Raw genomic sequence first — 14,092 nt, 5'->3', positions numbered from 1 at the left:
TGCTGGCCTGGTGGATTGATAGTAAGTGCTGGAGCGGATCACTGGAATGGACTGCTTGAATCGCGGAGCGCTGGGCTGACGGGAAAACCTGGATCGGACTCCGTGAAAAACTGGATCAGAGTTCTTGGATCGGCATTTTTCCATGCAGTCCGATTCGATGCCGATGCACGTTTTTTGCTAATATCGGCGGCCGATACAGATCCAAATATCGGATCGGGACATCCCTAGTTATGGGTCAGTACAAATACAGTATGCTGTGTTTTAAAAGTAGCAGGTAGTCACACATTGAGAAAAATACGTCATTTATAGAAATTATTTTTTGATGCTTTGATAATCGTTTATGATCAAACCATGGCCTAATCGAATCGTGAGGTGCCTGGAGATTCCCATCCCTATTAAAAGGTCTTTGTCATGTCTTACAGTCGTGCCTTGTTTGAATTTCACTATGCTGCTCGCAGGATTTCATTGGTACAGTGCTGAACATAACACATTTGGTGACATAGGCAAGTCCCCCATCGGGTGACTGCTCCCGCATCTGTATCTGTAGCTTTCAGGAAATGTGCCCAAATACGGGCCACAAATGCAGAGTATGGACGGAAGGCCGTGTCTTCTCACAGCTTCATTTCTGACAAGTGGAGCTTCTCCCCTATAGCTCAGAGTACTTTGAGAATCTGGTCTCACTTTAGAAACCTGTATGTTTTACACCTTCCATACATTTAAATATGTCGGGGCTTTAACTTACTTAGATCTAATTTTTCATGCACCCTACAAATACAGCAGGACTGTTGCAGGCACATATGTTAGGAAAGTGTGCCAGAAATATTGACCGTTATTACACTATGTATTGCCATCTACCTATTACACCAGACTAAAACTTTCCTGCCAAGGTAAACTGGAAATAGGACTGATAATGTTAATGAGTCCCACAAAAGGTCCTACTTGTGTGTACACAACTAATGTCTGTGCATACAAATGCTTGTTGAATGAAGCACTGTGTGTCATTTAGCTACTTCAGAGTTGGTATGTTGGCAGGACAGGGTGCTGAGTTGGCACAAGCCTCTGGCACTCCAACATGCTCTGACACTCCTGGACCAGCTCTCTTCCTGTTTTTGGCCCCAGTGTTGTTTGTTCAGCAAACGTGGACTGAAACAGAGATATCCCTCACTTTTCAAAATGTACAACAGCCCAGACATACATATGAGTTTGACATTTTACCAGAAAGAAACTCGTTTTAATCACCAACACAAAGAGTGACTGGCAAAGGTGTCACACGGTTGCTGATCTTTCTGAAACTACAAATTCCAGTTATCCTATATTTCTTGCCACTTAATCAGTCTCTTTTTGAAATAGTTGTGTCATGTGCTACCTTTTTTGCCTGGCTTTGTTTATTATCAGTGAGACTGGAGAGAAAAATAACATTGTAGGTGATCAGATTAACCTTAGTATCCAGTGACACCAGTAAAGGGGGAAAGCAAAATTCATTCATGCGTCCTTACAGAAAAGGTGGTGAAGCTTGGTAAGGGCTAGTTGGCAAGCTTCCTAATGTACCACAAAACTTAAATTGTAAACATTGCATGACCCACTGTCATTGTCATGTAAACCTCTCTCCGTCTTTCCTCAGACACACCTTCTGGCAGTATCGTAAAGAGAACCCTCAGACCAAAGTAGGTGATCCTCCTCCCGAGGGCCTCCCGGGCTTCAACAGCGGCGTGATGTTATTGGACCTAGGTGCTATGAGGGACTCTGCTCTCTACAACCAGCTGTTGAAGCCTAGCAATGTGGCGAAACTAGCAGACCAGTATCGCTTCAGGGGCCACCTGGGGGACCAGGACTTCTTCACCATGATCGGCATGGAGCATCCTCAGCTGTTTCATTCGCTGGCCTGTGGGTGGAACCGGCAGCTGTGCACATGGTGGAGGGACCACGGATACGGAGACGTGTTTCAGATGTATTACCGCTGTGATGGACCTGTCTATATCTACCATGGGAACTGTAACTCCCCGATACCAGATGACTGATGACACAAGACTGATGCTGGAACTGGACATCTACAATAAAGTTTGAGAGAAATACTTTTCTTGCTTTTTGAAAGGGAAGATTGCAACTTCTATGGCAGTTTCCTTTCTTGACTGCCATAGTCACAGACTCTGCCCCCTGCTGGTCAAGGGGCTACCGAAGGGTCCATCCATACAAAGATGCTACAAATATGTCCGTGTCATTTTAGAATAAATTTTGGCATTCAGGCTGAAAACAGCCCTTTGTTACAGCAGTGCAAGGACCCGCAATACTTGGGGTGTGTTTCTTCAGGTACAGAGATGTCGAAATGATGAAGGATGGTCTATGAAGTTAACAGAGTGATTCATTTGAAGTTAGGACAGTAGAAAAACGTGTTCTTGCCTGTAGCTGATTTGCCAACATAGCACCTTTCCGAGTAATGCCGCATTGCATCTTGATACCAAACTGCGCCAGCGCTGGGATCATTCATGTCTAATAGGTCTTAGTCAGTATGAATGAGGCCTCGAGTGTCATACATTGTTGATTTTAAGTTTTTTTTCATTTTCTTATACAGTACATTAATTGATTTCAATAAATGTTGCCATTTCTTTTGGAGATTATCTAAAAGACCCCTATACATAACACAAAGTGATTCTATTTTTCAGTTGATGATTCACAAGGAATTCATATTGCTAACAAATGGTTAAATATTATCTGCAATGAATGTTGAGTCAGCTGATGTGTTAATTGGCATCTATAAATAAAAAGAATCTTGTACCTGTTGATTCCCAGCACCTCAAGCTCTCTGTCAGTGCCACAAGTTCATCCTGCGCTGCGCCGTCCTGCAGTACCACACCACTCTCTTGGAAATCAGGTGCCAACTAGAACCATATAGGGTTCTTTGGCTTGTCCCCATAGAAAACACTTTTGTTTCCTGACACAACCTTTATACAGGTTCTACTTGGAACCCTTTTAAATGGGTCTATCTAGAAACCAACATAAATGGATATACCTGGAACCATCTGTGAAAGGTTCCATCCAGAACACCCTGTGAGAGGTTTTACAGAGAGCTGTGGTTACACTATGGTGTAATTGTGCCACCCAGAGCCCTCTCTGAACATCCTATCCAGAACCTTTCCACCTTCTAAGGGTGCTTACAGGAACCCACCCAGGGGGTTTTGCTGAGAACCCTTTATATTCCAACAGTTTCAACAAGAGCTCACCCAGGGGGGCTCTAAAAATAGTAATGAACTAAATTACTCAAAAGATCTTTCTCCCACTAATCATAGCTTTAGTTTAAGAGGTTAACCTGGGGCCAAGGAAGCCAGATCCAGCAGACCTTGGCCTCATGAAGTCCCTTTAGGGCGGGGGCTGGTGTGGTCCAGAACAACTTAGAGCGCTCATGGTTCACAATTACATTTGCAGGGTTTGATATTTTGTGAAATCACTACTACTGCAGCCTTTACTATGTCAATAGTGCAGTGGGGTTGGGAACCAAAACTCTGTTCCAATTAAGAATCAAATACAAAGTGCCAAGTACCAGGTAGCTCTAAAATTGAAAAAACAAAAAAAGAACTGAACTGACAGATATCAACTGTGGCAAAACACAAGTAAAATGAATTAATGAGGAGGATTCCAGATACATCTACATTTCTACAAAAACCATTTAAAACACTGGTAAACATTTAAAGATTTGAGGATAAGGATCTTTAAATGCCAATGGTTTTAACAATCCTTGAATCTTCCAAAAGGGGTTCTTTGGATGGGTACGAGGAAAAACAAATCACAACCGACAGATATCTTTTACTTCTGTAAATATCAGTCTGTGGTAAATATAGAAAAATTGATCATCTTGGTGCAGGGCTGCCAAAGCTTTTCATCTGTCCAATGGACGATATGCTCTCACACACACAATAGCCCTACACACAAACAGCGCCTGTAAGAAGATCGGCTCTGAACTCGGGATTTCAGGTAAAGAGGCTACAGTACTTGATAAGGTTGCATAGCAACCTCAGACGCCACTTCCACACTCTTGAAAGCTGGCTCAAAGAAGGGACAAAAGTAGCGCCTGACCTTGTCTTTTCCAAGCGGTTAAAGATGTGGCATGTGTACGGCCCCTGAGTCTGACAAATAACCCTTGAAGAACTCTTTTTTCAAAAAAGGAGAGAAGAAGACGAAGGAGAGAAGTGGCCGTGCAGATACTGACCCACTTATGAGTTTTCTTGCTGTGCTCACTGAACTGCCACTCAGATTCAAATACATGTCAACACTCAATAGTCATCACTCAGGAAATTGTCTGCGATGATGCACGCTTTAACACACATGTACACACACTGAGAGTGAAGCAGCTGCATGGCCTGCAACATCAGTGGAGCCAAACGGCAGCTACTAAAGACACTCTGAGAATAAACATTATCCCAAATCAATGCGCTTCCCTTGAACTCACCCTGAAGCTGGTCGATATTTTTTCTGGCTCTTTGAGAACAACACTCTTAAGTCTCTGTAGCGCTAAAACACATTGTTAGCAAGAAAAAGAGCCGATGAATCAGAGTAAATACTGAAAAATAACTTCCGTTCACAGTTCCTCAATGCACTTTATAACTCACACTTTGTTTGAAAGGGTTATGTTGACTAGATGATGGTTAGATTTATTTTTCCTGTGCTGATTATTACTTGTTCTTTGTTTTAAAGACCATTCCAATGGTTTTGTAAATTTTGGCCCATTACCTATAAATGTATATGTGTAGTTTGTGATTGATTTCCTACTCTTTAGGCAGCAATTGGCTTTCCATTTTCTCCTGTGCTTTATTATAGCAGATACTTAAAGATGCTTGAGATTGGTAATCCATCACAGTGAGCACTTTACATTGTATTTTTTGGTCAGAACATAAATATGTTGTATTGTAGTGGGAGATCTCAGGATTCTTCATAAAGATGCATTCAAGGACTCTTACAGGATAATTATCTCCTGAAGCACATTGCATCTGTCAATTATGTTTAAAAATTAAGTCCAGAAAAGTCCAGAGGTAAAAATGCAAACATGGACACTGAAAAAGACTAATGAATTTGATCATTCCTTCGATTAAAAATTCAGCTGCCATGTTGTTAGGAGTGTCTTTTTTTATGCATCTAAGGCCATGTTACACAAAAACCATGGCCTGAAAACAGAATCGTTTCTCATTTTTGTTATGAAAGAAGTTGACGTTCAGACGACAATGTTTTGATAACAATCGCCGTGCACACGGATCCACAAAAATGGCCAAATGGCCAAAATCACTGTAGTATACATGCGCTTCCTTCTACAAAGCGGTGATGTATAAACAAACAAACAAACAAAATGGCAACTACACAAACGTTTGTCTGGACAGACGACGAGGTGGAGTTGTTACAGTTAATCTACACTTTGCTGGAGAAACGTTGATAAATTTAATAGGGTGAGCAGCACAAACAGAGCTCAGGAGTCCGCCATTGTTGTTATGATGGTCGACTTTCTCGCACATGCCTAGTGACTGAAACCGTAATGCACATGTGCGAAAAGCCTCAGTTTTCAGAGGAACTGCATATTGCAAGTTTACATGACAACATAGAGGGTGTTGTTTCTGAGAAAACTGCACTCTGGAGCCAGTTTTCAAAACGTTGCGTTTTCAGGCAGCCGAAACGGCGCCGTTGTGTAAATGATCAGCCAAAATGCAACTAAAGTTTACCGTTTTCGGTTGAAATTGTTTACATATGAAGAGGACCTAAGTGTGTTATCCATACTCACAACTGCATTACTATCTTGACAAAACAAACCAAAGAAATGCAATAAATAATTCAATGTGATGGATTACCTTTCTTACATGCATTTAAAGATTCTTAAAGTCGACTTCCAAAAGTGGCGAAAGGGAAGAAAACGAAATGGTAGAGAATGGGCTTAAACATTTTGATCTAATGGTATTTACCATTGAAATATCCTTTTTGTGTTTTGAAAACTGTTAATCCATGTTTACTGTGTATATCCATCACAAGTTTTGGTAACACCCTCCAACTGTGGTCCCTAATCTGTCAACGTTAGTTGCTATGAAGTTTTCTGGGAAATATCTATGTGATTTGTTGCTAATAATAGCAAAAAGTATTCATTTAGTGTTCATTTATGGTCGGAAACTTTATTCTTCATATATATTTTATTATTATTTTTCATGTTCAGCTGACCTGCTTTGCTCTGACTTGAATACTCTCTGTGTTATGCCAGAAATTAACGGTACCAATTAAACACTGTTTTCCCTATAATTAATATAAAATTATATACCTGTGGTTATATACCTGTAACCTCCTTTGAAATTATTAGGATATCATGGACATGAAAACAAATGTTATCCTCGTTTACATGTTATTTTCACTCTTTTCAAACACTCCTGTGTATGACATCTGATGTTAAAAGATAAAGTGATAATGATCTGGTTTAACTTGATAAATGTTATGAGGGTAGTAACACTTTTTCCAGTCTTCTGTTTTACTGTGAAAACTATAAATGACTGTTCTGTATCAGTAAACTCAATGTGCAATTATCATTTTAAAGGGCTAACAGAAGTTTGCAAGTAAGAGTATAATTAACGTTGTACATGTAGAAACCCTGTGACAGATTAGAAAGCTGCTGTATTCAGTGTTAAAGACTCAAGTTGACATGTTTTTTCTCCGACGATAAAGGCGAATGTGAGAGCAGCTTTATATGAAGCAAACTCTTTTTTAAAAATGCTCCCGAGTGAATGTTTAAACTCAATGACCTTTTGTAGACATCCTGTGACATAAACAAAGTAAACTTCCTGTTTTGTTCAGCTGCTCATCTCTATAATATTTCACAACTTTGAAATTATGTTTGTATGTTCAGCTTTCCTAAATAAATTATATGATAACTTCACTCTTTTGTGCTGGTATTGTTTTATATAAACTTCTAATGCAGACATGAGTTAGTCTTTGTTCTTGTTTCTGTTGTTTAACGGCTCCCGTGAGAGATGATCTTTTGTTTGTCGTGTGGGAGGAAGGGAGAACTGACAACATGTTCTCATAAAAAAGGGGAAGCTTTTAGTCACCTGAGGGTTAGAATGAGGTGGGAAAAAATCAATGCATGTTAATGGAGTGCCCTCACATTTCTCATTATACAAACAGGCTACTGCGCTCTTGTTTTCTGCTGCACGACAGACATGACCCATTTCTGCCACTCATATCTGCAGACACAGGCGACACAACGCTCCATAGACAGAAAACATCAATCAGCCTTGACCCCTGAATGTGCTGACATTAAAAGAACCTAATTTACAGCTGAAGCTAAAATGTATCTTGTATCACGATATGCTGGAATATGGTGATATTTTCTTTGCGATGAGATCAGATTGCTCTTTTGAAAGAAGTTTTTTTGGTTCGCATGTACAACAGGTACTGTAATGACAACAAAAGGTGAGAAGAAGGCAGATTCATGCATTTTGACAAAGAGTTTTATTTCCAGCAGATATTTTGCCTCGGCAGAGTGAATAAAACTGCATCTAAAATGTGAAATTTTTAGTCTGAGTCATTGTGAATTCTTCACAACATGCATGAGCCTGATTATCTCTTCTAATTATCCATGTTTCCATTATTATTTAGACATTTTAGCAGCAGGTAAACAAGCAACAATGTTTCAACTGTTTATCCCTTATTGCAAAAACAGACTGCACCATTAGCAAATTGGCATTTTAAGCTTTGACGTCTTAGTGCCTGGCCTTGTATTTCATCCCCTACACTGATGACGTTACATTGGGTTGGGCATAATAACCCTGGGCTATGTAGCCGATCAGCGTGCTGTGATTTCTAAAAATCCCTCAGCCTGGACTCATTGAAAAACACTTTGAGCACATTTACCTTCAGGGCGAGCAGCAGAAACAGCAGGCTGTTATAACTCTGATACAACAGCAGCAGCATTGATGTCTTCTCCAAGAAACACAAACAGCTCAATCTAGAGCTTAGTGAGACTCAGAGTGTGTCTGAGCAGCTCTGTTTCCTACAGATTGACAGCAGAGTGAAGACAAATGCTCTGCAGAATCTATTGCTGCAGCTGTAACTGCTCATCAGAGATGACTCACAAAGTCAATGTCACATTTAAAGCCAACACAGACATCACATGATGATACCCTCCTACAGACATGCACACAAAGAGAACAGCATATGGACACGTGTAGGAGTCTACGCTTGTGCATATGGCAACAAGTCAATAACTGTTTTAACAGCTGACTTATTAACCATGTTTCTGTCTGTGAATCACTATTTGTTTCTGACAGTGTGTTGAATTTATGAACACACCATGTCAGGTCGCTCACTCTGAGGGACCACAAGTGTTACTTGAATAAGTAAACACTGTCCAACGAGACTAGACTGGCCAACCCATATGCTCTCACTCAGTGGATGGATGCTTGACAGGATTGCTGAAGGTGGGATGGCTGGCTTTCAATTTTAATGTCAATGTCAATTTCAATTTTATTTATAAAGCTCAATATCACAAATCACAATTTGCCTCAGAGGGCTTTACAGAATGCAACATCCCTCTGTCCTTTGGACCCTCACAGCCAATAAGGAAAAACTCCCCCCAAAAATGGTAGAAACCTCAAGAAGAGCAACTGAGGACAGGACGGACACACGTGCAATAGATGTTGTACAGGACAGATCAACATAATAACGTTGCAGTAATCCATATGACAACATGATACATAAAGAGAGGGAGAGACAGAGACAGAGACAGAGAGAGATGCATCATCTGAATCTAACATAAGGAAATTGGAGCGCATCCAGGTTTTTATGTCTTTAAGGCATGTTTGAAGTTTAGGTAATTGATGTGTTTTTTCTGGCTTTATTGATAGATATAATTGTGTATCATCCACATAACAGTGGAAGTTTACAGAGTGATTTCTAATGATGTTACTTAAGGAAGCATATATAAAGTGAATAGAATTGGTCCGAGCACAGAACCTTATGGAACTCCAAAACAAACTTTCATGTCCCTTCATTTGTTCTTTCTTTCTTTAATAAAATTTGACTCGTGGTGATGGAGGGCCTTTTAGAGGAGCCCTGGCTCATTACCATGATCGCTGCAATCAAAGAATAACACTGACTACTGTAACAAACACATTTTCAGAGCAGGTTTAACTTCAAGATTTGAGTCTTACCAAATCTATTTTGAAGACTCTTCTCCTGACACCCACACATCCAAAAAGTATGTCAAACTATTCTTTAGTTTGTCAGTGACAGATCTGTTTTGCCTCTTGTACCATCAGCCTGATGTTTTACAAAAACAAAGCGGCCCTCCTCCTGAGATGCTAAAGCAGGGTATTTCATTCACGTCTTCAATCAGCATTCAAACCAACAGTTTTCTATTTTAAAAAAAATGTACAATGACATTAAATATCTCAAACGGATGGCTTCTGTTGAATGAATCAAATGTTTTGGCAGAAGGAGCAGACTAATTGAAATTCCACAGACTTTGCTGAGAGTCCATCCAATCTGAACATTCAGACCATGTCAAATCAAAAATATATTTCCTCCTTTGCTTCATTTACCTGACAGACGCTCAATGTGAAAGTAACTTGGCCTGTGCTTTGCAAATGAATCTGTACCTGTATGTGTATGTGCAGCTGACACAGTACTCCACCGCATAAAATGTAGGCCAATATCTTCCTGAGTGCTCCTCCGCGGTCTCTCTTTCAAACACACACTTTCTCTCTACGTCTCTCTCCCCCTCCCACGCACTCACTCAGATGGAGGACAGTCTGACCAATGAAAGGCTGAACAATGTGTGGCCTTCATCCATCTACACACATCACTCACTTTTCTCTTTGAGTGTTCTGTACTGTACTCTCATGCCTTACCGTCTCCAGAAATATTTTTGGAAATGAAAAATGGGAACATTTTGAGAAATCTTCTTGTTTGTTACTTTGCCCAGGGTCAGGTTATAAAAGTGATATCAATATTGCGTATGTGTAGAGTCCATGTTTAGCCTCACTTTGTCCAGAGTCTGGAGGCTGGGTAAACAGGTAGTCTAGCTGAAAGGTACCTTCCAAGAACTACAAATCTGTCGTATAGACATGTTGAAAAAAGAAAATGAGACAGATTACAAAGTTACTGTCTTCTAGGGCTGTACCCAAATATTTGGATATTCGAATATTTGTTTCTATGGGTAGGTATTCGTTATGAAAATTTGGTATTCAATATTCGTTTTTTTTATTTACTTTTTTTTTTTAACATATTTTTTTGGTGCTAAATGTAGTCTTTTTGTTGTTGGTAAATGTAGGTTATCAATAAAAATCAAAACTTTTAAATTGCATTGTTAAAAATGTGAAAATACAGTATAGCCTACCAACTGAGCTTGTGCGTACAGCACGCTTGAGCGCATCCATCTGAGGCTATGGATCAATGCCAAGTTTTACCACTTTATCACTATTCCTCTAACTTGTAGCTGTTTTTTCGTTATCTTTTGAATTTAATATGAATTATGGAACCGTTTTTGTCAACATTTGTTTCCCCCGTTTTGTACAATAAATTATTGTTTAAAGTTTCAACAAGTTTCTTTTGGAGTGCGTGACACCTGCTCAACGCATCAGTACCTTTGGATGCCATGACAGTAATAGCCAATAATGTCAAAATATCATTTACAGACCGATTTAACAGAAGATCACTGCTGCCCAACCTGCAGGTCCATTTGCGGGTTCCGCGGGTTACGGGTCGACCCGCGCATCACTACTCAGCTCAGTCTATAAAGGCTGTACACAGTAAGGCTATAGACATTATATTCTATTTAGGCCGGCAGAACCAGCAACGCATCGGCTCTACAGTGCACGGCACTGCTGATTAACCATTTTATTGCAGCACACCAACCTGAGGACGGGAACTGCCCATTGGTTCGACATCCCATTGTTCCGACCATATTAAACTCATTGTTCCTAAGTCCGTTTCGAAATCATCATGATGCCCTGTGGTTAAGGTCTGGTTAGGTTTAGGCACAAAAACCACTTGGTTAGGGTCAGGAAAAGATCATGGTGTGGCGCACCATACGCCCGCCGCGAGCCGTTCAGCACCGCGGACAGTGGACTAATGGGATGTCGAACCAATGGGCTGTCGAACGAATGACATGGACCCCCTGAGGACAGTGGCAGCTACACATGTCAAGCAGGACGTGTAGAGACCACTGCTACTGTGACAGTGAAAGGTGTGTGCCATTGAAAATCTGCGTGGTAAATTTGCCAGCAACCAATTACTTGCAGAGGCTTCCTACAACTTGATTCAACGGTTCCGATTTAATCAGAAGACAAATTAAACAGGATGACTAGCCAATGTGAAAATCAAAAGAAAGCATAGAATAATGTAGCCTACTGAAGGAGACTGTTGTGCCATCACATTTTTTTGTGGTTTGAGAGCAAAGATCCGGTCGCCGCTGTTAGGTCCGAAAAACCCCCGGAGTCCGCCGCTGCCGCTGCCCCCCCCGTGAACAAATATTCGTTATAAATTCTGCCGAAGGTCCGAATGTTAAAAAATGGTATTCGGGACAGCCCTACTGTCTTCCCCTTTTGTTTATTATTTCTGGGCAGTCGAGATGTGCAGAAAGACATGCAATAAGATAAGGACCCGAGTCAGGAGTGAACCTGGGCCGTTGTGATCCTGTTGTCAGTGGAGTTTACAACAACAACAACAAAACATGACAGCTGTAGACTGAGTTCAAAGCACCAAATGACTTTAGATTCCCAGCATCTGTAGAAACAGAGTGCAATTCGTCATACTCAGAAAAACCCACGCCCACCAGAGGGGAAAGCAATCAGCACCACAATATACAACCAAGGGCTCCACTAAATGTAGTTAATTTGTTAACTTAGGTTTGGGAGCAGGGCCACGTTTCAACCACACCTCTAATTACCTGCCAAGCCTACTTCCACCTTGTTAACCCATCCTGCTGCTGTCTCAGATTTCTAGACCCACCCTTCCTTTCCCTTCCCTTCATCCATCAGCCTCCCTACCTCATACCTACCAACATTCTTTCATCCCCTCTCCCCTTCTCCCCTCATATATTCTTATTCAATTGTGCATATGCATACCTGTCCCATGTCTCATTCTAGGTACCGTCTAGGGGTCCTGTAATCAGCTCGGGTGGAAAAACGCCTGAGACGGAACCCCCACACCAAGTCTCCTTCTGCCCGATCTCCAGTACATCCTCCCAGATCAACCTAACAGAAGACATCCCTCTTCCACCTTCACTCTCCCACTTACATCCATTCACCAGTCCTCAACAACTAACACCTCCTGAATTAAGTAAACATTTAAATGAAATTGTTGTGGCGTGGTCCTTGCTAGCTAAATTGTTTAAAAAAAATTATGCTCTTATGTCTGTTTTGCAAGTGTTGGTGGTCCTTTTGTGGGTGAACAGCAGTGGCCAGTAGCTGTGAGTCACTGCTCGGGATGAAAAAAATCAACTCAACAGTCTGTAAACTCTCCTCCTGCTGACTTCCGATAGCTAGCCATGTGGAGGTTTTTCAAATGTAAACATCACCAAACATTGAGGAAAAGACTGAGAAGATGGGCACCAGCCGAACTAGCATCCTTTTAGCCATTGTTCAGGCGTTGGATGATAAACTGGACGACCTCTGTGCAGCATCGGTTTCTAACAGGATAACAGCTACTACAGCTCTGGCGAGATAAGAAGAGGAGGTGTGTGCTTTATGGTGAATACGGACTGGTTTGACAGCAGGAATGTGAGTAGCTGTCCAGTCTTTGCTCTGGATCACTGCTGTATGCTGTTCAGAGGTGGCTGCAGAGCGGAGTCACTGCCCATGTTTGGGAGGAGTGTCCATGCAGTCATCTTGTTGAGGTCAAGATATGTAAACAAAATACGAAACATACCCCCAGTAACACGATGCTGTGCCATTGTTCCAACGGCTCGTCATCCTTAAAACAAACGCCTGTAGTTAAAAGATTCATGGCCTGTAATCAGTCGGCCCTGCCGCAATATTTTTCAAACTATGGTGAAGGCATGACCCACCCTACTGTGCCTCTGATTGGCTTACCCTGACATTCGTATCCTGAGCCAAACCCATCTCACTCCTCATGCCTAAACCTAACAAACTCAGCTGACGAAGGCAACAAGTACTAGCTAATCAGAGACAGAGTGAAATGATTAATGCCTTTGCCATAGTTGAAAAAGAATTGGCATCTTGTAAGGTCTGTTGATCTGTGTGGGAGAGAGTATTTTTGAGGAGCAATGGGTGTTTGTTCTCGGGATAACTATCTTTCGGACAAATGGGCTTTCAGCCAGATGGGACATTTTTAGGACTATTGGGATATCAGAACAATGAGCCGCTGAAACAATGGGCTGTCCCCGGTGAGGTGAGAGATGGGAGTCAATCAGTGTATTGAGCTCATTCCAGGACACCACTGTTAACTTCGCTGATGGCATTAATGAATTCACTGAGTCTGTGGTGGATTTAATTAGTAAAACAATAGAAGAAACTGTACCCAAAACTACGGTTAAATCATTCCACAACCAGAAACCATGCCACAAACGCATGTACTGCAGCTAGTCTGGATGCATGGACAATTATAAAGAAGCAGCCATGTAAGAAGAGGCAAAACAGGACTAAATTGCAATGTGCAAGTTTAAGGACTGCATTTCACTGGAGTTGTACCTTGTATTATTCATTTGACAAATGATTGATTTATGGTCAGTCACTCTATCTCAGTGTCCTCCTTAACTTTATTTCTGTTTGCAGCCTACGCAGAAAGCCTCTTCCTTGCGCCTATGTGTAAAGCCTAAGGCAGAGAGAGCACACCTCTCCACCCTTCCACGTGCAAACAAGAAAGCCTCAGGCAGGGAGAGCACACCTGTCTGCCCTTCCATGCGCCTACATGGAAAGCCTAAGGCAGGGAGAGCAGCAGCAAAGACCCTCAGGAACAGAACAGAGCATCAATGTCAAACAGAAATGACATTGAGTCAGACACAGCATGAAAAGGAGGAGCTGGGGTGAAGGCGGGTTACAAAGTGGCTTGCAGAGGAAGGAGCAACAGTAGGCAGGCCAGAGCAGTTTAAATAGGGTGCCCTGAATGAGAGTCG

The 14,092-nt window shown here is 41.5% G+C and overlaps 1 protein-coding gene across 7 annotated transcripts in view; it reads left to right on the top strand.

The window, feature by feature from the left end:
* Positions 1-6,892, top strand: part of xxylt1 (xyloside xylosyltransferase 1) — a 47,131-nt gene extending 40,239 nt beyond the window's left edge. For all 7 annotated transcript variants that reach the window (XM_050055337.1, XM_050055339.1, XM_050055338.1 and 4 more), the window contains one exon: positions 1,622-6,892. In XM_050055337.1, the coding sequence (XP_049911294.1) occupies positions 1,622-2,018 (397 nt within the window). In that variant the 3' untranslated portion in view covers positions 2,019-6,892. The remainder of the gene's footprint in view (positions 1-1,621) is intronic.
* The last annotated feature ends 7,200 nt before the right edge of the window (positions 6,893-14,092 follow it).

This window comes from Epinephelus moara, chromosome 10 (assembly GCF_006386435.1).
Source record: "Epinephelus moara isolate mb chromosome 10, YSFRI_EMoa_1.0, whole genome shotgun sequence".
NCBI lineage: Eukaryota > Metazoa > Chordata > Actinopteri > Perciformes > Serranidae > Epinephelus > Epinephelus moara.
This window is presented reverse-complemented; position numbering and strand designations above follow the sequence as displayed.